Source organism: Coregonus lavaretus, assembly GCF_964263955.1.
Source record: "Coregonus lavaretus genome assembly, chromosome: 13".
NCBI lineage: Eukaryota > Metazoa > Chordata > Actinopteri > Salmoniformes > Salmonidae > Coregonus > Coregonus lavaretus.
The window spans coordinates 45,864,686-45,889,363 of NC_140000.1; the positions used below are offsets into that span (position 1 = coordinate 45,864,686).

The 24,678-nt window shown below is 45.6% G+C and overlaps 3 protein-coding genes across 4 annotated transcripts in view; 2 read left to right on the forward strand and 1 right to left on the reverse strand.

Moving 5' to 3' along the window:
• LOC311139412 (netrin-4-like) overlaps nucleotides 1–1,000 on the forward strand; it is a 32,319-nt gene extending 31,319 nt beyond the window's left edge. Inside the window, exons 8-10 of the mRNA XM_084174287.1 lie at nucleotides 41–109; nucleotides 523–696; nucleotides 797–1,000. Of these exons, the coding sequence (XP_084030413.1) occupies nucleotides 41–109; nucleotides 523–696; nucleotides 797–936 (383 nt within the window). The 3' untranslated portion in view covers nucleotides 937–1,000. The remainder of the gene's footprint in view (nucleotides 1–40; nucleotides 110–522; nucleotides 697–796) is intronic.
• Nucleotides 1,001–7,094: 6,094 nt separating this feature from the next.
• Nucleotides 7,095–17,398, forward strand: LOC311139886 (ubiquitin carboxyl-terminal hydrolase 44-like). Its single transcript, XM_084174881.1, has 5 exons — nucleotides 7,095–8,750; nucleotides 11,687–11,885; nucleotides 14,652–14,760; nucleotides 15,140–15,381; nucleotides 15,532–17,398. Exons 1-5 carry the CDS (start codon nucleotides 7,191–7,193, stop codon nucleotides 15,654–15,656), a joined length of 2,235 nt encoding a protein of 744 aa, XP_084031007.1. The 5' UTR covers nucleotides 7,095–7,190; the 3' UTR covers nucleotides 15,657–17,398.
• Nucleotides 17,399–17,853: 455 nt separating this feature from the next.
• On the reverse strand, nucleotides 17,854–23,881 carry LOC311140395 (methionine aminopeptidase 2-like). Of its 2 annotated transcripts, none has more exons than XM_084175430.1 (11): nucleotides 23,727–23,881; nucleotides 22,553–22,654; nucleotides 22,148–22,210; nucleotides 21,731–21,833; nucleotides 20,660–20,821; nucleotides 20,319–20,500; nucleotides 20,072–20,166; nucleotides 19,873–19,969; nucleotides 19,679–19,782; nucleotides 19,201–19,316; nucleotides 17,854–19,101 (listed from the first exon to the last, which is right to left on the reverse strand). In XM_084175430.1, the coding sequence occupies exons 1-11, from the start codon at nucleotides 23,860–23,862 to the stop codon at nucleotides 18,849–18,851; spliced, it is 1,413 nt and encodes a 470-aa protein (XP_084031556.1). In that variant the 5' UTR covers nucleotides 23,863–23,881; the 3' UTR covers nucleotides 17,854–18,848. The 2 variants fall into 2 exon arrangements, with proteins under 2 accessions (XP_084031556.1, XP_084031557.1); XM_084175431.1 differs by having other exon boundaries at nucleotides 22,553–22,651; nucleotides 23,727–23,875.
• Between the last annotated feature and the right edge of the window lie 797 nt (nucleotides 23,882–24,678).

Sequence of the window (24,678 nt, forward strand, 5' to 3'; positions counted from 1 at the left end):
ATTGGTGTGTAATAGGTCAATATGTTTGTGTCCCCTGCAGAGAAATGTGAGTGTAAGGAGCAGGTCCTGGCCAACAGCAAACTCTTCTGCACCATGAAGTTTGCCTATGGTGAGTACTGAGACACACATGAACAACAGAGAGAGAGATAGTGGTAATAACACCATATTTGTTTTTTTACTTCCTTGGTTTCCACTGTGTTGTTTGTTTATTGATAACTCTATGTAAACAGTATTTTATTGTACAATAAAGGCTTGTTAAAAGTCTAAATATCTCTTTCCCGCTCTCTCCTTATCTCTGTCTGTATGTCTCATCTCTCTCTCTCTCTCCCTTCCCCTTTCTCTCTCTCTTTCTCTCTCTCTCTCCCTCTCTCCTCCCTCCCTCTCTCCTCCCTCCCTCTCTCCTTCCCTATCGTTCTCTCTCTCCTTCTCCTGCTTCCTTCCCTCTCTCCTCCCTCCCTCTCCCTCTCTCTCTCCCTCCCTCTGTCCTCTCTCTCTCTCCTCTTCTTCCCCTCTCTGTCTCAGTGTTGAAGGTTAAGATCCTGTCAGCCCATGATAAGGGCTCCCATGCTGAGTTGGAGGTGAAGGTTCAGAAGGTGTTGAGTCAGAACACTAAGGTGAAGATCCAGAAAGGACGAGTCACTCTCTACCCAGAGTCCTGGACCGCACGGGGCTGCACCTGTCCCATCCTCAACCCAGGCCAGTCTCACACACACACTTATGCACACACGTGTGCACACGCACACACACCCAGGGCTGCTGAGCTAATGATGTCTCTGTTTATGCTTTGGCTACTTAGGTGGGGAGTACTTGGTGGCGGGCCATGCAGACAGGAAGCAGAACCGTCTTATCGTCAACATGAAGAGCTTCGTCAAGCCCTGGAGAGCCAGCCTTGGACGCAAGGTCCTCACACTAATGAAGAAAGACTGCACCTGGTGAACAGACTGGAGGAAACTGGGAGATGGACATACTGAGAGAGAGAGAGAGAGAGAGAGAGAGAGAGAGAGAGAGAGAGAGAGAGAGAGAGAGAGAGAGAGAGAGAGAGAGAGAGAGAGAGAGAGAGAGAGAGAGAGAGAGAGAGAGAGAGAGAGAGAGAGAGAGAGAGAGAGAGAGAGAGAGAGAGAGAGAGAGAGAGAGAGAGAGAGAGAGAGAGAGAGAGAGAGAGAGAGAGAGAGAGAGAGAGAGAGAGAGAGAGAGAGAGAGAGAGAGAGAGAGAGAAATTTGTTTTTACCTTCTCTGGAGGGGGAGTGGTCTTATGGAGGTGGTGACTAAACAGACTATAAACCCCGCCCCTATCTGCCCTGGGACAATAAGAGTGTGAGGCTGGCAGAGAGAACATACAGACTCTATGAGCCTCTGTTTGAGTGACAGTTCGGCCCCCTCTTCCACGCACACATACACACCCAGTCACTCCCTCTTTGTAGCACTTTATCCCAGGGCAGAAGGGCCAATGGGATCATGGGTCAAGACATGTTGACCTCAAGACTGGACAACAGAAGGACACATTTGACCCCTTGTGACCCCTGTAGGAAAGCCCCAGCTTGTGGTGGATGGTGACCTGTGCCTCTTTCCCCGATGTGTTCTGTTACAACAAACTGTCTGTCAAGCTGTGTAACAGATACAGATGTGTACAAGCACACAGAATGATGTTGAATAAGCCATACATGCCACTACAGGTGGTTGTGTCCAGGTGTGTTTGCGAATGTGTATGTGTGTTGTGATCTCTCTGTGAATGATTTAGTGTGTGTGTGTTTTGTATGTGTGTGGCTGCGTGTCTGATGAGCCCAAATCCATCCAGCTTCAGTCCAACTGATCCGTTTTTGACTCCGAAATTTGGGCAGGATAGATGTAGCTTCTCTTTTGGAGGGGTTCCTGATCAAAACAGTCATATCACAACAATATCCCAATGTGTAATATTGCTGTGACCTACAGAGCCCTGAATTCATCTCTATTCCTTCCTATGTCTGGTCCTGTACAGTATTACTTGTATATATCTATAGAAATATGATGATGTCCTCTCTCTTTATTTGATGATGTGTTCATGTAATAATGTCATTCCGGTAAAATCCAAGGAATGTTGAGGCATTACATTTTCTTTACATTCCTCACTGTGGAAAAAACCCTGTCCTCTGGGTTAGTGAGGACACAAGACCGATAAGTGAAAGCACACACACACACACCGACTGCTGTTTATAGACTCTAAAACAACATCGTTAGATTTCTCCATCAAATCAAATCAACTTTTATTTGTCACATGCGCCGAATACAACAGGTGTAGACTTTACAATGAAATGCTTACTTACAAGCCCTTAACCAACAATGCAGTTTTAAGAAAAATAAGTGTTAAGTAAAACATTGATAAGTAAAAAAGAAAGAAAGAATAAAAATAGAAAAATAACAAATAATTAAAGAGCAGCAGTAAAATAACAGTAGCGAGGCTATATACAGGGGGTACCGGTACAGAGTCAATGTGCGGGGGCACAGGAGCCTTGGAATACCTCAGATTAGTTTGATGAAAATATCCTTATCATCCTTCCTTTCTCTCCCTTACCAGATTAGGTAATAATACACCACTCCCACTCTCCCAAAACACACTCTGACACATTCACACAGACTCAGGGAATGTTGACCATAACAGAGAAATGGGAGAGCAGACAGAATGTTTGGCTTTAGGGAGAGGGTGTTTGCTGCCGCATTCCGGACCATTCCTGGTGTTCTCGTCAGAGCGACGTGGATGAGCTGAAGGTGACGAGGTATTCCACACATGCCAGGTATGGGTAGTCCAGCTCCACTCCTGGCCAGGTCAGAGTTCACAACCTGCTATGGTGACCCTGCACACTTGGGGCGATCACAGCAGTGGGAGGCAGAGGTGAGGGTCAAGAGTCAAGGTCATGGGGTGTGTGTGCGTGCGTGCGTGAGTAGAATGGCTAAAGGGATTTACAGAGGTAGTATGGGAACTGAACTGCCCTTGGAACAGAGACAGCAGTCTGTGCTATGTATCTATCAAACCATTCAGACACACACACACACACACACACACACATTCACACACACATGCAGGAACGCTTCTTTACCAAAAGTAGCCTACATTAGAAGAAGCCAGAACAGGGCCTTGTTGACATAGCAGGGTGATTGAGACGCAACTTGCGATTATGATACTGCCAAGAAAACGACCCCCTGATGTCACCTACCTATTACACCCACATGGACACAGAGTGAGTGACACAGTGAGAGAAAGGTGCTGACAGACAGACAGACGGGCAGACAGGCAGGCAGACAGGTAAGCAGACAGACAGATATAAACCATTAAGACATGTACCAATCAACACATAAATGCTACAAACATAAAACATAATTATGGGGAATGTGTTTATTTACTGGTTGTAAACCATTTCCCCTCACCCATCAGCACCTGCGTTTTCACTTGCCACAAACCACCACTATATAGAACTTTCACAGAGCTATGGTATCCACCTTTTTCAATACAAACAGGAGGTGGGTGTGTGTGTGTTTATGTGTGGTTTGTGGAGTATGTAGAGTGTGGGTGAGAGAAGGAGCGATGGAGAGGAGAGAGAAAGAGGGCGCGAGAGGGGAGGGAAGGAACGTGTGTGGACATGAAGACTCAGTTAGGGCCGCGGGACATAGAGAGAGAAAAACATTAGTGATTCAACAGGAATCGGATGACAGATCTACACACACGTACATGTACCTCTTTCACTCACACACACACTCACCTTTCACTCACTCACACACCTGTGGTACTGCTGAAAGCTAAGCCCTTCTCCTTATCAGAGAGGGATCAGTGAGAGGGACATTGATCATACAAGTATGTGTGTGTGTGTGTGTGTGTGTGTGTGTATGTGTGTGGACGTGTTTAACTATTCTTGTGGGGACCAGAAGTCCCCACAAGAATAGTAAACAAACAAAAATTTCTAGGGGGTTTAGGTTTAAGGTTAGAATTAGTGTTAGGGTTAGAATTACGTTAAGGGTTAGGGTTAGGAGCTAGGGTTAGTTTTAGGGTTAGGAGCTAGGGTTAGGTTTAGGGTTAAGTTTAGGTTTTTGGGTTAATGTTAGGGTTAGGGTTAAGGTTAGGGTATGAGTACGGGTTAGGGTTAGGGGTTAGGGAAAATAGGATTTTGAATGGGACTGAATTGTGTGTCACCACAAGGTTAGCTGTACGTGTGTGTGTGTGTGTGTGTATGTGTGTGTGAACCCACTCACTGGTTACATGTGCATATTCTTTCATTTTTGTGTTTAGGGATCAACAATCCTCTCTCTCAGTACTCCTTTTCAGGCAGAGTGACGGTTGGCAATGTCTCTTGACTGTATCCACTCATCCTCACATTCACTGTGTCAGGACATTTTCACATGAGGCCAGAGCTGCTGACAGAGTTTGGGAACATTGGGTACATTTGAGTCAGTCAATCCTAGGCTCAGTTTGTGGTTAGCATGTCTAAGACTTAATTCTCAGGGTTCTGGGGTTTAATGTTAGACACCCAGTCTGATACCATCTCTATAGCGTGTGCCATCAGCCCCCAATGCCCTCATTAACCAGCATGGAGCCCTACACCTGCATCCCCCCAACACACATACACACACACATAATACTCTCTCATGCAATGTTTACAACATATTCTCACGCACAACATGAACATTGATTGATACATCACTGCCATCTTGTGGCATTGATACGTTTTGAATGCAATTGTTTTTCCAGAAGCAGTGATAGTAAAAAATAAATAAAATAAAAACACTTGTTCGTGGATTGCTTTATTAGTAGCCTTACTTGTGTAGAAAATATAAATAGGCCATTTGCAGTGCCAAACAGTAGTCTATATGTGATACTCAACACAAGCAGAATGTGCTTAATAGAATTTGAAGGGCTACTTCACTTTTATGACAAATATTTTCTCTGATTATGTTGTGTTGGCCTGGCTTCATGAATTTGACATTACAATATCCTTAACTGAGATGATGTCGCAAAATTGTGCCATCTGTGCTGTACACTTGTTTGTGTTGGTCCAGGACACGCACATGAGTAGGTTAGAGGTTGCCCCTAACCACTGATACAAAGTCAGATGTTTTCTAATCACCTCAATGATAACGTTTAGGATTGGAGTACAATAATCTGATCCTACATCTGATGTTACGAGAGCCTCTAACTTGAGGCAGGCAACAACGACACTTGACGCTACCCTACCGCGGACTGGCTCGAGCCAACACCACGCGACAAGAGTAGATGCAAGATGGCGACCCTTTTAGTATTAGAGGAATAAGTGCGGTGAAGGATAGGTATGGTACTTTTTCAATTTTCGCCTTTCTTTACAATTCGTGTCAGTTGTTATGCTGTACACATTCCTGTGAAAACTAACTAGCATGTTTGATAAACAATTAAAACCCTGACGCATTGATCCCTAACGTATTTAGACTTGGCATAGACAAGATTAGCTTGGTTGCTACTAGCCATGTTAGCTAGCTAGCTATGTTACTCACCAAGTTAGCCAACAAACTAGCTAGATACTTTATTATTTTACTAGAGATTATGTTTAGCTATCTTACGTTAGATGTTTGATTTGTGTTTATTTAGAAGATACATACCGCTAGACAGAGAAAGAAAGCACAAGGGCACCTTAGGCGCGCGCACGAGCCTTTGATATCCTCCTCGATAAGTTTACAAGGAGGTCCTTGTCATCAGTAACGTTAGGCGTGTTATAACTATAGCTAGTTAGTGACATCACGGATAGAAGAAAGAGTTGTTAGTTACCAGTATTTTGGTGGCATTGTTAGCTAGGTAATGTTACTAGCTAGATAGCTAGTTTTCAAAGTTGTCTTGCGGGCATAATTTACCATTGTCGGGTGAGTTAACGTTAGTGAAGTGGTAAACACTTTGGGAAAGCTTACTAGCTAAATTAGCTGGCTTGAAAACACAAATCTCGCGCTTTTGTTATCAGTGTTGAATGGGTCAAATGAAGCAGAAGCAAAGGAATGTCCTTGCTAGTAACTGCCCACCAGATCTAGTGTGGATAAAAAACTAAACAATGTATCACGAATGTCGATGGTCATAAAACCACAATTGCATTGATTAAATCATATATAAAAACAGTGGGAGTCATGGGGTACAATGTTGACAGACAGACTCAGTCAGGGCATGCCAGCCAGAAACTCCTTCAGTGGTAACAGCTACTTATTTAAATCACAGGAAGGCAGTCTGGAATGGTAAACAAACACCCGTTAGAACTTGGACCTATGTAGTCAGGGTCAGCCTTATTACATTACATTATAGTCATTTAGCAGACGCTCTTATCCAGAGCGACTTACAGTTAGTGAGTGCATACATTTTTTTCATACTGTTGCTCCTCCTAAATAGACTATAGATTGGTTCATGGAGAATGGTAACTGGCAGCCTCAGATCCCCGAGTTTAGTTTCCCTTCTGATCTTCCTATCCATCTCTTTCTCCATTCCCTTTCTCCTCTATCCATCTCTTCTTGCCCCTTTCTGTCTGTAAGGCTGCCTGTACACACACAAAGGGTGCTCTACCCTCCCAGCTCAGCCCCCCTTTGTTTGCCAGGCTTAAGTCTCCCTTTGGCCCCATTGGGGGGTGATGATGATGGAGCTGAGACTCTAAAACAGAAATCCCCAACCCCAGCAGTTTTCAAACTGTGCTACGGAAGTGCCTAACCCCCCAGGGTTATGCGAACTGTTTTAAAGGGTACATTAGAGGAAGGAAATCTGTAATGGCAGAAAACCACATCTGATCACCGCAGTCAACATTCAGGATATTGTCCTGTCTTCTTTGACAATAAGTACCCATGTTAGAGAGCTAACTTGTTAAATTCGTGACCACAAATGATTATAAAGACCAGAATGGGTTGTGGGTTAAAAAGGAAGACATAAGGTTTTGTTACAGTTGTTTTCACTGACGGGCATCTTGTAAAACAAAGGATCTGTTCATACGATTTGGGTAAGGCCTTTACTGAGAAGAGATTATAGAAGTTTAGAAAGTGTTGTAGAACTGCCTTTCTCACTCAGTCTCTCTCTTTTCTTTCTTCCTCCCCAGATAAAGCCATGCCGTGGGAGCGCCCAGTTTCTGAGCTCGCCATGGTGATCTGAAGCCCCAGTGTGGACGTGTCACACCCACACTCACCTACCCACAGACACACACACGGACTGAGCCCCCCAGCAAGTGTGTGCGATGGACAGGTGTAAGCACGTGGGGCGGCTCAGGCTGGCCCCAGACCACTCCATCCTCAACCCCCAGAAGTGGCACTGCGTGGACTGCAACACCACTGAGTCGGTGTGGGCCTGCCTGGGCTGCGCCCACGTTGCGTGCGGCCGCTACATCGAGGAGCACGCCCTGCAGCACTTTCTGCAGCATCGCCACCCACTGGCCATGGAGGTCAATGAGCTCTATGTCTTCTGCTACCTGTGTGACGACTACGTGCTCAACGACAACGCGACGGGAGACCTCAAGCTGCTGCGCTCCACACTCAGCGCCATCCAGAGCCAGCGCTACGAGGTCACCACGCGCTCAGGACGAACCTTGAGATTAGCTAGTGCCCCGCCCGACGCCCCCCAGCCCTGTGGCTCCAGCGAACTGCAGCTGAGGGACGAGGACCGCATGTTCACGGCGCTCTGGCACCGCCGCCGGGCGCTGATGGGTCGAGTGTTCCACACCTGGTTCAGCTTGACGGAAGGGGGGAAGAGGAGGGAAGAGGAGGACAGGCAGAGAGAGGAGGAGGAGGAGAGGAGGAAGGAGTTGAGGGAGAGGAGGAAGACGTTGAAGAGGCAGCTACAAGAAGAGTTGGAGAGAGCTCCACCCAGGAAGAGCCACCGCCTGAGGAGAGCCAGTCAGAGAGCTGCTGCCGCCGCTGCTGTCACCCCCCGCCCCACACGAACACGCACCCCTCACACACCCCAGACCCCCCTCACCCCCCGACCAAGGACCCAGAGCCCCGCCACTCACACCCCCAAGAGAATGGGCCGCCCCCCTAAAACCCCAGCGCCCAAACCCACTCGCTACTCCACCCCCTCTTCCTCCACCAAAGGCAAAACCAGAGCCTCCTCTGCCCAAGCCCGGACTGCCCCCTCCCCGGCCCCCCGCCGTGCCCCCTCCAAACAGGGCGACTCACCCCTCAAACGGCGGCCCACGGTCACCCCGGGCGTCACGGGCCTGCGTAACCTAGGCAACACGTGCTACATGAACTCCATCCTGCAGGTGCTGAGCCACCTTCACATCTTCAGGGAGTGTTTCCTCCGGCTGGACCTGACGCAGGCCCTGGAGCTGCTGGCCTCGGCTGTCCACGGCCAGCTGGTGGTTCCCAGCCCCGGGGGCCCAGTGTCGTCCTCCCCGCTGGCCCTAAGGAGAGGCCCCCTGGCGGGCGCTGGGCTAAGCGGGGGGGCCTCCAGGGCCCGGAGCATGGAGCTGATCCAGCCCAAGGAGCCCAGCTCTAAGCACATCTCCCTGTGCCACGAGCTGCACACCCTCTTCCAGGTGATGTGGTCAGGCAAGTGGGCCCTGGTGTCGCCCTTTGCCATGCTGCACTCGGTGTGGCAGCTGATCCCAGCCTTCCGGGGCTACGCCCAGCAGGATGCCCAGGAGTTCCTGTGTGAGCTGCTGGACAAGGTGCAGCACGAGCTGGAGAGCACGGGGACACACACACCGCCCGCTGGTGTGTCAACCGGACAGAGACATCTCATCAAGCAGGTGCTCAGCGTGGTCAACACCATCTTCCATGGACAGCTCCTCAGCCAGGTGAGAAAGAGAGGAACACACTCTCACAAACACAGATATACACAGACTGATACACAGTACACACTTTTATACTGATATACACACACACTTTTGTGATTCACCAGTCTGGACATGGATTAAAATGGATTGAAAAAGGGATTAAAAGGCCTTTACATTTATTAGTAGTGATCTTACTGGAGGTATTTGGATGGGAGCTTTTACTGCATGATGTGTGTGCGTGACTGTTACCACATTTTTGTCTTGATAGTAATATATATTAAAAAAAAAATATATATATATATATATATATACACACACACACACACACAGTACCAGTCAAAGGTTTGGACACACCTACTCAATCAGGGGTTTTTCTTTATTTTTACTATTTCCTACATTGTAGAATAATAGGGAAGACATCAAAACTATGAAATAACACATATGGAATCATGTAGTAACCAAAAACAGTGTTAAACAAATCAAAATATATTTTAGATTTTTCGAAGTAGCCACCTTTTGCCTTGATGACAGCTTTGCACACTCCTGGCATTCTCTCAACCAGCTTCATGAGGAATGCACATATGCTGAGCACTTGTTGGCTGCTTTTCCTTCACTCTGCGGTCCAACTCATCCCAAACCATCTCAACTGGGTTGAGGTCGGGTGATTGTGGAGGCCAGGTGATCTGATGCAGCACTCAATCACTCTCCTTCTTGGTCAAATAGCCCTTACACAGCCTGGAGGTGTGTTGGGTCATTGTCCTGTTGAAAAAAAAATGATAGTCCCACTAAGCGCAAACCAGATGGGATGGTGTATCGCTGCAGAATGCTGTGGTAGCCATGCTGGTTAAGTGTGCCTTGAATTCTAAATAAATCACTGACAGTGTCACCAGCAAAGCACCATCACACCTCCTCCTCCATGCTTCACGGTGGGAACCACACATGCAGAGATCATCTGTTCACCTACTCTGCGTCTCACAAGGACACGGCGATTAGAACCAAAAATCTCTAATTTGGACTCATCAGACCAAAGGACAGATTTCCACCGGTCTAATGTCCATTGATCGTGTTTCTTGCCCCAAGCAAGTCTCTTCTTCTTATTGGTGTCCTTTAGTAGTGGTTTATTTGCAGCAATTCGACCATGAAGGCCTGATTCACGCAGTCTCCTCTGAACAGTTGATGTTGAGATGTGTCTGTTATTTGAACTCTGTGAAGCATTTATTTGGGCTGCAATCTGAGGTGCAGTTACCTCTAATGAACTTACCCTCTGCAGCAGAGGTAACTCTGGGTCTTCCTTTCCTGTGGCGGTCCTCATGAGAGCCAGTTTCATCATAGTGCTTGGTAGTTTTTGCGACTGCACTTGATGAAACGTTCAAAGTTCTTGAAATGTTCCCGGATTTACTGACCTTCATGTCTTAAAGTAATGATGGACTGTCGTTTCTCTTTGCTTATTTGAGCTGTTCTTGCAATAATATGGACATGGTCTTTTATCAAATAGGGCTATCTTCTGTATACCACCCCTACCTTGTCACAACACAACTGATTGGCTCAAACGCATTAAGAAGGAAAGAAATTCCACAAATTCACTTTTAACAAGGCACACCTGTTAATTGAAATGCATTCCAGGTGACTACCTCATGAAGCTGGTTGAGAGAATGCCAAGAGTGTGCAAAGCTGTCATCAAGGCAAAGGGTGGTTACTTTGAAGAATCTCAAATATAACATATATTTTTATTTAACACTTTTTTGGTTACTACATGAGTCCATATGTGTTATTTAATAGTTTTGATGTCTTCACTATTATTCTACAATGTAGAAAATAGTAAAAATAAAGAAAAACACTTGAATGAGTAGGTGTGTTCAAACTTTTGACTGGTACTGTATATATATATAAAATAATACAATATGCCAAAATGTATCCATCTAAATGTACTGGATCTGAATGCCAAAACATGCAAGAGATAAAAGTGCTCAAAGTTGACACCTTTTGCATACCCCACCATACCATGAGACATCCATGTCTTCATCACTGGAAACGATAAACGGTTGAGGTTGATATCATTTTAAAGTTTACAAAAAGGGTTGTCAAAGTGCTATATAATTACTTGATTTATTTATTGTTTTGACATTTTTTAACCTTTAACGTCAATTATCTAAAAACGCGTAAACTCTGACTGACTCTTTTCATATTTGCATACGTTGTAGCTTAGACCATATTTTACCCTAAGCTACAACATATGCAAATATGAAAAGAGTCAGTCAGAGTTGACGTGTTTTTAGATAATAGACTTAAATCGTTCCAAAAATATATTAATTTTTTGTGTGGAAATTATAAAATAGTTTGACACCCTGTTTGTAAGCTTTTAAATGATATCAAACTCAACCGTTTAGCTTTTCCAGTGATAAAGACATGGATGTCTCACCCTGTAGGGTGGGGTATGCAAAACTCTGAACACCTTTTATCTCCTGAATGTTTTGACATTGAGGTCCAAAAAGTCCATTTCTGACCACTTCTTCCATGGGCAAACATGTATGGAAAGTTTTGTTTAAATCAAAAGGGATGCTGTCTAAAAGTGATTGAACTCAAATCGATTTACCCGGAAGAGAGTGAGTGAGTGTGTGTGTGACTGAACGTGTGTACTTTCTTCTTTGGTCTGTGAAAGAGAGGAGTGTCTTTGAGTTCTCCTCTGAGCACACACCCACACCTGCTCTTGCCTAACAAGGGGGTGAGTGTGTGTGTGTGTGTGAAGGGGGACAGTGTTTCTAAAGCTGTGTATCTCAGACAATCCAGTTCCTGTGTGTGCTGCTGCATTAGCTAGCTTAGCTGGCTTTGGCTTGCCTTCACACAACTCTCTCTCCCTCTTTCATCCTCTCTTTCTCCCTCTCACTCTATACCCCTTTCTCTTTATCCCTCTCTCTCTGCCCCACCTCTTTCTCTCTCTTCTCTTCCCCCTCCATCAGGTGACGTGTCTGGCATGTGACCACCGCTCCAACACGGTGGAACCCTTCTGGGACCTATCGCTGGAGTTCCCCGAGCGTTACCACAGCAACAGCCGGGAGAGCGCAGCGCAGGTGTCGTGCCAGCTGACGGAGATGCTGGCCAAGTTCACGGAGACAGAAGCCCTGGAGGGCAACATCTACGCCTGCGACCAGTGCAACAGTGAGTGACAGAGGCAAACATACACAAATGTTCACAGTGAGCACACACATAAACACACATTAATTCAATGGTATGATTGTTAGAGGTACAATAATGTTTAACAAAGCAGTTAGTTCTCTCTCTGCATGTCAAACTACCATCCAGTACAATAGTTAGACTGAGTATTCACATTCACACAGCCCTGTCCGGAGTATGTGAGCAGAGTGGAGTGTGACCAATTTGACTGGAGCGTGGAGCGAGTTTCCCAAAGGCTGGAGCGTTGGCCTTCTCGCCTGCTCCAATTTCGCTCCAGTAGCGCTCACTTCAAAATCAAATAGCAAAGTGATCCTTGGCATGACCTTCTTAAAACAATTCCATATAGCTTAGTAGAACCCCACTCCCGGCTTAGATATGGTTTAGACTGTTTAGTGCCAAGAATAAGGGTAAATACATGTAAATAAATAAATAAAATAACAAATGTTTCCTGATCTTTCTTATATCGCTCAGATATAGGACAGACACTTCAGAACACTTCCTTTTGATAGTAAAAAATATATATCTGTTCCATGTAGTGAATATGTTATTCAATGCGTTTGTATGGGCTAATAGCAGTAAGGCCAAAAATAATTTTTCATCAAATAATTTTGTAATATGTAATAGCTAAATGATCCTTGGTATGACCTTCTTAAAACAATTCCATATAGCTTAGTAGAACCCCCGCCCGGCTTAGAAAGGGTTTAGACTTTTAGGGCATTACATTTTTTAGGGCATTACATTTTTTACATTACACGTTCTATTATCTATACAATAGGCCATCATTGATTTTAGCCCAAGGAGCTTTCTGTTTTGAAAGGGTTATTTTACCTAAAATCCTTTAGGCCTACCTACAGAAAAATAAAAGAACAACTACGCATCCCTGCCCAGCCTGACAAGAGTGGCCCGAAGGGTGTTTAGCATCCCCAGTGGCTTTGCAAGCGCTGAGAATATATTATCTGCTTCTGGCCTGCTCTCCAAGCACCATCGCATGAGCCTGAAGCCACAGACTCTGGCCAAACTCATGTTTCTAAAAATGTATTCAAAGGCACTGTAGATGGAGCCTAATAAGGCCTTTTTCGTTTAATTTGTAATTAATTCTAAGTAAGTCACAGCCTGTATGTACAATTTATAGACTATAATGATTTAATACAACAAAATGTTGTTTAAATGCTGAGTGCTTAATGACCCTGCCAGCCTAGTGATTCGCACTCGCAAATGCTTCACAATTACTTTTTTTGTGGACTATAGCCTTGAAATAATTGAAATAATATAGCCTAAATAATTCATTTCCGTTCCTTCTTAGGCTCCCTGTCTGGCTGCTGACCTATTTAGTGTTTATATGCTGTTTAATATGACGTGGCCTATTTGACATGATGAGCGCTTCTTACAGTCACCTTATCCTGTTTTATTAAAATACTTCATTCAAATCATATGGTTTGGTTTCAATACTTCAAAACCAAATGGTAGGTCCAGGTAGTCACAAAAATAGATTGGTATTGGTTAAATTGTGATTTTAATGAATGAAGCGAATTTGGAGCTGCAGTTTTTTTTCCTTTGAGCGAGGAGTGTTTTTTAGCAGAGCGGTTGGAAAGGACGTGGAGCGCTGGGGGGTTGTGCAAGCACTGCTCCATGAGCGTGATTTCCACACGCTCAACTCTGCTCACGTACTCTGGCCCTGTCTGAGGGGTCCCTCTACTGTGCAAGTTGAGTATTATCAAATCAAATCAAATCAAAATGTATTGGCCACATGCGCCGAATACAACAGGTGCAGACATTACAGTGAAATGCTTACTTACAGCCCTTAACCAACAGTGCATTTGTTTTAAACAAAAAAGTAAAAATAAAACAACAACAAAAAAAGTGTTGAAAAAAAGAGCAGAAGTAAAATAAAATAACAGTAGGGAGGCTATATATACAGGGGGGTACCGGTGCAGAGTCAATGTGCGGGGGCACCGGCTAGTTGAGGTAGTTGAAGTAATATGTACATGTGGGTAGAGTTAAAGTGACTATGCATAAATAATTAACAGAGTAGCAGCAGCGTAAAAGGATGGGGTGGGGGGGCAGTGCAAATAGTCTGGGTAGCCATGATTAGCTGTTCAGGAGTCTTATGGCTTGGGGGTAGAAGCTGTTGAGAAGTCTTTTGGACCTAGACTTGGCACTCCGGTACCGCTTGCCGTGCGGTAGCAGAGAGAACAGTCTATGACTAGGGTGGCTGGAGTCTTTGAGAATTTTTAGGGCCTTCCTCTGACACCGCCTGGTATAGAGGTCCTGGATGGCAGGAAGCTTGGCCCCAGTGATGTACTGGGCCGTACGCACTACCCTCTGTAGTGCCTTGCGGTCGGAGGCCAAGCAGTTGCCATACCAGGCGGTGATGCAACCAGTCAGGATGCTCTCGATGGTGCAGCTGTATAATTTTTTGAGGATCTGAGGACCCATGCCAAATCTTTTCAGTCTCCTGAGGGGGAATAGGCTTTGTCGTGCCCTCTTCACGACTGTCTTGGACCATGATAGTTCGTTGGTGATGTGGACACCAAGGAACTTGAAGCTCTCAACCTGTTCCACTACAGCCCCGTCGATGAGAATGGGGGCGTGCTCGGTCCTCTTTTTTTTCCTGTAGTCCACAATCATCTCCTTTGTCTTGGTCACGTTGAGGGAGAGGTTGTTATCCTGGCACCACACGGCCAGGTCTCTGGGGGAGGGGTCTCTGCAGCAGTATGGCCTCTGTGGGTTAACGCTCACTCTTGTCTCTAGGTAAGCGGCGGAGGTTCTCCTCCAAACCCGTCATCTTGACTGAAGCTCAGAAACAGCTGATGGTTCACAAACTGCCTCAGGTCCTGCGCCTGCACCTCAAACGCTTCAGGTACTGACCGCATTATGACCACATAACATATATTTTCTGTTGTATTTTTGACTTTGTTTTGTTTACCCCATATGTAACTCTGTGTTGTTGTTTTTATCGCACTGCTTTGCTTTATCTTGGCCAGGTGGCAGTTGTAAATGAGAACTTGTTCTCAACTGGCTTACCTGGTTAAGTAAAGGTGAAATAAATAAAATAAAATAACCACACAATGACCATAACACACCCATGCACCTCAAACACTGCAGGTAACCACTGAGCACATAGCAATTGCTCAAGAACCATAACACAACCATGCATTTGAAACACTCTTGCTGTCTTATTTGGTGATTGGTCTGTTGATGTGTCCGTTGAGTGTTCTGTGGTTGTGATTGGTCGTCAGGTGGTCTGGTAGGAACCACAGGGAGAAGATCGGAGTCCACGTCAGCTTTGACCAGCTCCTCAACATGGAGCCATACTGCTGCAGAGACCCCTCCCCCAAGAGCTCGCCATGCTCCAGTCCCGCCTCCGCCGGCTCCCCGTGTCCAAAACACTTCCTGTACGAGCTGTCCGCTGTGGTGATGCATCATGGGAAGGGCTTCGGCTCCGGCCACTACACTGCCTACTGCTACAACAAAGAAGGAAGTAAGAACATCTCTCACTCACACGCAAAATACATTTTTCTGTAAAAAAAAAACAAATACAAAGATAACACACACAACCTTGATACATTTTCATGGAATTTACCTACATCAAATACCCTTTCTCCTCCTTCCTCCTCATCCTCCCTCTCAGGGTTCTGGGTCCACTGTAATGACTCTAAGCTGAACGTTTGTTCTGTGGAGGAGGTGTGTCGCGCCCAGGCCTATATACTCTTCTACACGCAGCGCTTCACTCAGGACAAAGACAGGCCACTATAGGACCAGGACCCACTGAGCCCCGCCCCAAACATCTCAACCCTGCCCTCTCTCTCTAGCTCTTTATTTGTGGGCATTTTATCCCCTCTGGGGGGAGAAGTTATCATTTGATCATTCTTTTTCTAAAAGAACAGAGAAAGGACACACTCTTTTTATTTTTTTTGCTTTGTGAATTTCTTGTACATGGTGTTTATATGGGTTTTAAAAGAAAAGGAAAATGTTTGTTTTTGATAGTGTACAGGTTTATTTTATCAAGAGTATCAGCCAAGGTGTGCGTTGTATTATAGACACGCCTTTACAGGAGTAGACAGACAGACAGACTTTGGCCAGGTGTGACTGTGTAAGTTTCCTCTGTCAGTAGTTCAGATTTATTCAGGTGTCAACCTTTCTGCTTGTCTGCTCTGTGATTTTATTTTTCTCAAATTGATTTGAATCAACTAAAATGTTTCTCACAGCCACTTTAGACAGTTGACTAAGGGATGTCACAGTCAGTCAAATTCTCAACTGGAATGAAGACTGAAACAGGTAATTCCCTCCATAAATAGTCTTTAGAGTTTAACCCCTTTAGTTTCGCCAGAGACTGAAGAGGAAGCGAGACACCTCACTCGCTCCTATTTTCTGGTTCATATACAGTCAATGAACTAAGCAGACCAGACCTAGCTGCTATTACATTGGTGCCTATGGGAGAGCCACCACTTATGTGGACTGTGACAATTTTTTAAAATGGTAAACAGCCTGAGTGGGACATCATTTATCCACCATCTTTGGTATCGCTCTCTGTAGTAAGTCCGGTCGGTCAGGAAATGGTTCTTGATTGACTACTGAACTCAAGCCAAAGCACGAGGGGAAACGTTTAAAAAGTATCTCAGCTTCTCCAAAAACAATTACACAACATTTGCAGGATATATTCTTTGACTGGTTTTGGAAAATCTATTTTGTAACCAGTTTCCAAAGGGATGTTTGTTTTTAGCTAAATGCTGCCCTCTGTCTTCATAATGTAAATGTATTTCCTGGTGCTGGTGTTTTTAGGCCTCCTTAACTTTTGGTTGGTATCTCTACAGTCACAAGTGTCATAGAAAAGTGCCCTTCATATCAGAACATATATATTTTTGTATTTCTTTTGCCAGAAGAGTGTATTTGGTATCAGTTCTTTGTAGCACTGTAAAATGCAGGCCAGCATTTAGAATATTGAATGTATTTTTGTATACTCGGACATCGAGGGTTTTTCACACGCTTTTTTAATTTTTATAAACATGGCCACTGACTGTTAGATTTTTAAAATAGTTTTGTAATTGATCCCTTCCCCCTCTAGTTGTTTGGAATCACCAGCAGGTTAGACAGTGTTGTCTTTAAAGATATCTGACCCGTCTCTCCTGTGTGTGTTTGTATACCAGCACTTGTTCACACAATATAGTTGGCTCTGTATTCTTGTGTAAAATAGCCAGACTGATGCAAGTAGATCCTTGCTGTGTGTTTGGCAAGACTGTGAGTGAGTGTGTGAGAAAGAAAGATATCTCCATGCTGGTACTAGCTAAACTGCTCTCAACCTAAATGCTGTTCATCTCTCTAGAGTCACCTTTTGGGGAGAATTCAAAGCACATTTCCACTTCATCCTTTTTTCTGTCCGATGTTTGTTGGCATTGTGCTCATACTGCCTCAGGTGTGTGTACATTTATGGAAGTGATACTATGCAAATTCTTACCTCAATTTTTAGAGAAATTTACCTCATGAGAATATATTTTCATTTTTCTAAGAAAATACTAGTTTGTCTAATTTTTTTATCCGCACCACAGTATTAATTCAGGTAAGGTTCATACCATACTGTATAGTGCTATAGCCCTCACCTCAATCCCCTTCACATGATAGTTCAGACAGCCTTACGCACTGCTTCCTCTAAATAGGGCATACAGGATGGCTGCCTCAGCTGAGTGTGGGGAAAGAGGCTGCCTGCTCGACTAGAATCAGAGATTTGTATATAATGACGAGATGCTCATGTCTCCGCCCTTACAACGGGAGTCGTTGTCCCAAAAGGCGGGAAGGCAGGCGATAAGCTCATAGAAATGCTTTGGACAGATTTTGGCGAGTGAAATCTCTCGCTTCTTCCTCTGCTAGAATCTACTGGATGCCTGCAAGGTTGTGTAGGAACAGAGGGCTCATCCTTCCATCTATTATCCAACCCCATCAGCCAATCAAGACTATCTTCTCAGTGAAGGAATACAGAGAGCAACATTTTTATTTCAATTTTCTTCTTACAAAAACATTTCCAGGGAATTCAAAATTAAGTGGTACACATAGTGGCAGCAGCCATTTCAAAGATATTTTACAAATATCTAAGAAACAAATACTGGAGGAGCGGAGTGCAGAGTCCCCTCCCTGTAGCGGTATAATGAAGCCAAACATACAGCTGTAGATGCATGGTTTTCTAGTCGTCATCGTTCCCACCCAGAACTCAAAAGCGGAAGAATTGTACAATTTCAGGGTTCTGACGAGCAATCGATCCAGCCTACCACCAACCGAGTGACTGGGTTCTAACTTACTAATGACCAGAACACTGTAGGGTCAGGCTGAAAGACCGCAGTCTGAACCAGGAACTGTATAGCCGTAAGGCCAGGAGTTTTTCCTGATCAGGTCACATGAGGAAACACTCCAGGCCCTGGGCATACTTAGAGGGAGAGGAGGGTACTTATTTTGGTAAGGAAAGGTTTGTTTCTTCACATTCTTACTGGATCTAAATACTGGGGGTTCTAAGCAATTGAACTGTAACAGATCATTTGATATTCTATGGCAGGTCTGGCTTCAAAAGATTGCAGAGAGACCCCTCTGTGTCCACAGATCCCCCTAGCAAGGGGGAAAATGACGACTAAGCTTTGTGGTTCAATGTCACCAAAAGAAAAGAGGAAAAAAGATTCACCCGCTGCTACGTAAGCCAGTCCCTCCATGCTCGCTCTTAAGTAGCGGTAAAAATGCATTGTGGGGTACCTTACAGCAGCATTTTTCATAGCCCTTACTGGCTGCTCTAGCCAAGGCAGGAGAAAGAAGAGACCAAAACAAGGTCCTGTATTTAGATGCTGTTTTTCTGTTAGAGTGCAGGCAGATGGTTCAGTGTGTCTATTCTCTGTATTGGGGGGGGGGGGGGGGTTGAGGGGTGAAGGGGGAGGGGTTGTGGTGCGGTTCGAATCAGGTTGGGTTCAGTATTCAATAGTCGTCCCCTCGGCTCACCACCTCCTTGCAGGTGGGCCTAAGCAGGATGGTGTGCTCGAACTGGGCGGTGTAGGAGCCCTTGGTGTCGCAGAGCGGGGGGTAGGGGTCCACGATGCCCAGGTCGCACAGGTTCTTCAGGGCCATCAGGTACTTGCTCTCCCCCAGCAGGTCCAGCCAGCGCCGGCAGAATGCCAGCGTGCCAAAGTTCTCGTTGATCACGTTCAACAGGTGCTTCGCCCGGGGGAGTCTGGGGGAAGGAAGGGAGAGAGAGGGTACAACCTCTGTGGAATACACAGTCTCAGAGCTGCCCAACACAGTCCAGTGTTCACACAGACAACCAACTTACCTGATTGGGACGTGTCCCACATCAAAGTTTTTCATGTAATGAGAACACTCCATGTCATCATGGACCACGCCCTTCCCTGTGCTGCCAAACGTCTCGATGGCATACACCTCTCCCTCCTGGTGGTGCAAAAGAGGTAATCAGTCAGAAAAGGACACACTTATTGGGGTAGGAAGACATTGCTGCAGTCAACCAAATACACAGGGGCAGGCAATCCTGTGTTATAGAAATTCATTGATCATCCAAGACACCAATTCAGGTGTACAGGTATTGTGTTACTGGCTAATTGGACCTGGCACGGTCCTTAAGCACACCATTTACTCAGCATCATTACTCGGTCACCCTCCCACAGCACATCATTACTCAGCATCATTACTCGGTCACCCTCCCACAGCACATTACTCTGCAGCCCTTTCTAACCTCCCCATCTCCCTCATTGCTCGTCAAACGCTCAATTGTAGCATCAGGAAGAGATACACACCTCCATCCTGGTAGCTTCTCCTCCTTTGACGATGGGGACAGTCTTGCCGGCATGTATCCTGTACTGGCCGATTGAGTGGCCGTTCAGGTTTCGGATTGGCTTCACTGGAAATTATCCAAATTAACATTAGTGAGTAATTATCATGGATCATAAATGACAACCACAAATTCACTGTGTGTTCAGCAGCTCAGTACCTTGGTATGTTTTGCCGTCAATCTCCACCTCGTACGACTCCATCACTTCCTGAATTCTCTCGCCAACGTCACACAGACGCACGTCGATTCCAGCACACTGCAGAATGATGAAGCATGATTGAGATGAGACTGAACTACACTTACATCAAATGATATCAAGGGGCCTCAGAAATGGATGGTGTGTGAATGGATGTCGGACCTTGATTCCAGTATTGGTGGCGTCTCTCACGGCCTCGAGCAATTTGTCATACTTTGGGTTGAAGGTGACGGTGAAGGCACAGTCAATGATCCGACCTGAAAAGACAGTGGGAGTGAGCACAGCATCCTACAGGTCTGAGTTGCTAGTTGTGTGTGTGCGTTGATATGCGTTTGTATATGTTTGTGTGTCAAGTATGTTTTGATGTGTGTGTCCGTTGAACCGTGCATATACTGTGGCAGGGGTGTACCGTTGATGTGTGTTCCGAAGTCGATCTTGCAGACGTCGTCGTACTGCAGCACGGTGGGGTCTCCGGCGTTAGGGGTGTAGTGAGCTGCACAGTTGTTCAGAGAGCAGCCGGTAGGGAAGGCCAGGCCTGCACTAAGACCATTCTCCTTGATCAACTTCCTAGAACAGCTCTCCAACCGCTCACTGAAACACAGACACACACACAGACAAATTAGTTATACAGAAAGAGATGGGATGAAAGCACAAGAACGGATGTATGCAAAAGAGAGATGGAACGCAAGGGGAAAAGACTGACAAATAGAAAGCAACATCCCAGCTGTGATGATGATGATGAAGGCTCACCAGATGTCGATCATGGTCATGCCAGGTTTGATGAAGCTGCGGACGTGCTGGCGGACCTGTCTGTGGGCCTCAGCAGCCTGTCTGAAGTCGCTCCACACCTCCTCGTTGGCCTTGTCCAGAACCCGCTTCTCTTCATTGGTGGTCCTCCACGCCGCGGTACGCCTGCACCAAGGGGAATAAGCAACAAGGTTAGCGGTCAGCGCACACACACACACTTCTTCCCATCACTGTGCGCGTGATTCACAAGGAGAATCAGCAATGAGGTTAGCACACACAAACATTTTGTCATTGCACGACTACCCTGGGGATCAACAACCAAGTCAGTGCACACGCATACATCTTACTCCTGCTCCACCACCCAGGGGAATCAATGCAAGCATGACTAGATAATAAATCAATCTGTGTGTTATAGATCTATCATTCTCATTGAAAGCAAGTCTAAGAAGCGGTAGATCTGTTCTATGTGCGCTATTTCTATGCTTCCCGTTCTTAAGTTTTGTTTTTGCATCTTTTACTTTCGGTTTTGTACACCAGCTCCAAAACAGCTGAAAGCACAATCTTTTTGGTTATGAAAATATACTTCACAGCAGTTTAGATGGTACAATGATTCTCTACACTATACTTGCTTGTTTTGTCACAAACTGAAAGTAGGTGAACTTTTAGAATTTTAGCAACCAGGAAATGGCGGCGTGATTTCTGCATAGCGCATCTTTAAGAGCCCTTTATGTCAATGAGTTTCACATCAGTGAAGAGATCCAAGGTTAAGAATCACCCTGTCACTTCTGTTTGATAACCACACTGACTGATGCATGTACGCCAGACAGCACTGATTATTTCAGAACAAACTCAAACCTGAAAAGCTCCCTCCCCGGTCTCCCCAGTAGCTACTAGTTTGTGTTGCAGCTGGGCCAGGTACAGCATGATGATCAGAGGAGCTGCCACTCTAGTATAACACAGTGCTTGGGAAATAAGAGGCTGGGCACCGCTACCACACTAACCAGGTACGAACCACACACCAAGCCAAGAGTAGGTGTTTGTGAGATTGTGTATGAGTGCGTGTATGAATCTTACCCATCCTGTAATGGGGGGTATTCACATTCCTGACCGATGGGGAAAACTCCACTTGGATACAACTCACAGATGGGCACAGACGGAGGGTCAGTCTGAACTTTGGCTGTGAAAGGCAGGAAGAAACAATCAGTCACATAACCGCTCATTACCAGTTCATAAACTAGCTAGAAAGTTTGAGTTGTCATTCCTGAGGTGACACAGCAATATTCTGGGAAAAGCAAAGTGTGCCTATTAGCCCGAGGACCTGAGGGGGGCTGCAGGGTTATGGTAATGCTCCAGAGTGCAGCAGTATGGCAGAAATCCAGCCAGTCATATCCATCACTAGATCATAGGCTACTCTCCCACTGCACCCTATACATGACCAGACAAAGTGAAAGCCAGAACTCTCAAGTGTCCAAGGAAATAAGACCAACTCACGTCCTTTCTTCTTTTTCTTCTTCTTCTTCTTTTTGCCTGCTGAGTTCTCCCCCTCGTCTCCATCTGAGAGAAACAGAGAGGAATTTGATGTCATTTTGTCACATGTAATGTAACACCAGAGTTTATCAGCTCCCAGCAGGCCATGTATTGGTAGATGTGTAAGTAGTTATGTGTAAGGTCATCTCTGTGCTGGAGATAGACTTACGTCCTTATGGGTCAGACATGGGATGGTTAAGGTTTAGGATGGTTAGGATTTGGGTCACGGGGAGCAACGACAGGACTGAACCCAGCTCAGGTGCTCCGCAGCAGGGTGTGAGGAGCCATGGTTGGAGCTCGGCCCATGTGGTTCTAGGTCAGGGGCTGCCTAGTACTAGGCTAGAGTGGAGTACTGTTACGATGTCTTACCATCTTCCATATCTTCTTCTTTCTCTTTGTCCTCCAGAGCCTGCTTCTCCAGCTGTTGTGTGATGTCAGCCACTCCATCGCCCTCAGCCTCAGTGCCAGCTGCTGCAGTCATAAAACGCATAGAGACAGATACACACTGGTGAGCTCATCCTATACATCCTACTAACCACGACATGGCGGCCATGGCGACTACAGCTCCATCACACACAACAGAGAGCATCCAGGAGACACTGGGAAGGGGAAGATGAGAGATGTGTTATGTGCATGCAAGGGAAGGTACTGTCCAGCAGTGAAGTGATGCTTTTGGACAGTGGACAATGATCCCATCCCGCAAAGTGCATCCCTGAGGTCTGGGACTTGGCAGGAGAGGGGAGAGTATTAACGTCTGTGTATAACCTTGGGGCCAGCACACGCAGCTAAGCCTGATTTACTGATGTAAACACGCTGTAACGAACGAGGGGACATTACAAGCTAAATGTTGTGTATGTCAATTTAAAGGGCAACTGTCTGACATCCATTAGCAGAATTCATGCGAACTGTAGCTAGTTCACGTTGTTACAAGAAGACGGGTTGCTCTAAATAGCACATGCTGAGGATAACGTTATGTCAGCAGTAAGTTCGCAGAGTTCAATGAGCATGCTGTCTGAATCAAACCGTTTCTTGACGTTTCATAGCTAGCTAGCCAACAGCGGGCCAATCTTTGCTGTCAATCATGCGTAACTAGTTAGTGTTAAATAGATACATTATTATGAAACAGATCATAGTCTGTGATAGTTACAACCTCAAGATCGTAGTCAATCTGTATTCTGGCGTTTACCTTATGTAAGAAAGCTAACGTTAACATGACAGCATTCCACCACACATTATGAAACAAGAAAACTTGGCTTTGAAATTGCTAGCGACTTCTGGCACATGCCAGCAAAGGACTACGAACCGCGGCTAAGCTAGAAAGATATCTAGCTAGCTAACTAACTACTACGTTTGTTTGTATGACTACTTCCGTCTGTTTACTGACATTTCGGCCTCCTGATCGGCTTGACAGAAGTCTCGCTCCATGCTTAGCTATCCGTGTGTAATGAGAGCGAGGCGTGTTTCATAAGGCCTGGCGCATGTTTCACAAGGCACACTCATCCATACACGGCTCAGCGGGAACAGCCCTGTCGGCAACTCTTACCGGGGGCTGCCGACTTCTTCTTCTTCTTTTTCTTCTTCTTCTTGGCTACCTCCTCTTTCTCTTCTGCATCTCCGTTCAGGACCGTCTCCTCTTCGAGCTTCTGCTCTGGTACCTGCTCCTGCACCACATCCGCCATGATTGCAGGCGCTTAGTGGAAAAGGAAGCGCGGTGGTTTGTGGGAAAGCTGAGTGAGAAACTTGCCGAATCAGCTGAGCGCGTGCTGTGCTCACTGAATGCAAAATTGATGTAGGAATTAATTCATTGATCACCATCACAATTCTCCTAAAATATGTATCCCAGAAACACAATATCATACACAGTGAACAGCCCGGATTCAACAAACCTGGTTTATTTGTTATACCAATATGTTGTACTATACATTTTAATAACCTTGATTTTTTATTATTACGACTAAAAAATATTGGCCGCTAGATGGGAGCATTGTATTAATATTAGGTAACAAGTTATTTGGAGAAGGGCCAATATATTTCCATACATTTATTCCAGGAGCAGGAGCAATGTTATAATCTTCAGTCACCACACAACAAGAACTCTATAGCTACCAGCTTCCAAATTCTCTCAAGAATTGCAGACTCCATGCTCCCTGCCCTAGGCTCCTTTCCTTCCCTGATCTGGGAGAACTGGGAAAGCCAGGTGAGGAAGCAGCAAATCCCCAGTGGTAGGCTTCCACCATTCAGTTTCACCATTCATCTGGAGTCTCTGGACATTAGGAGAGGAAGCCAGTTCAGAGTATTGACAGCCTGCTACATGTATAAGGATGCTGAGGCTAATTAAAAAAAGACGTGAAGCTGTGCCTGCCTGCTCTGTGGTCAATGGTTATTTTGGGAGAGGAATGGAAGTACAACATTCTAAAATGATTGGACAGCTGGGTTGTTGGAGACACACACACTGTTGCTCTGTTCAGTCCCAATGTGGCTTTCACAGTGTGAGG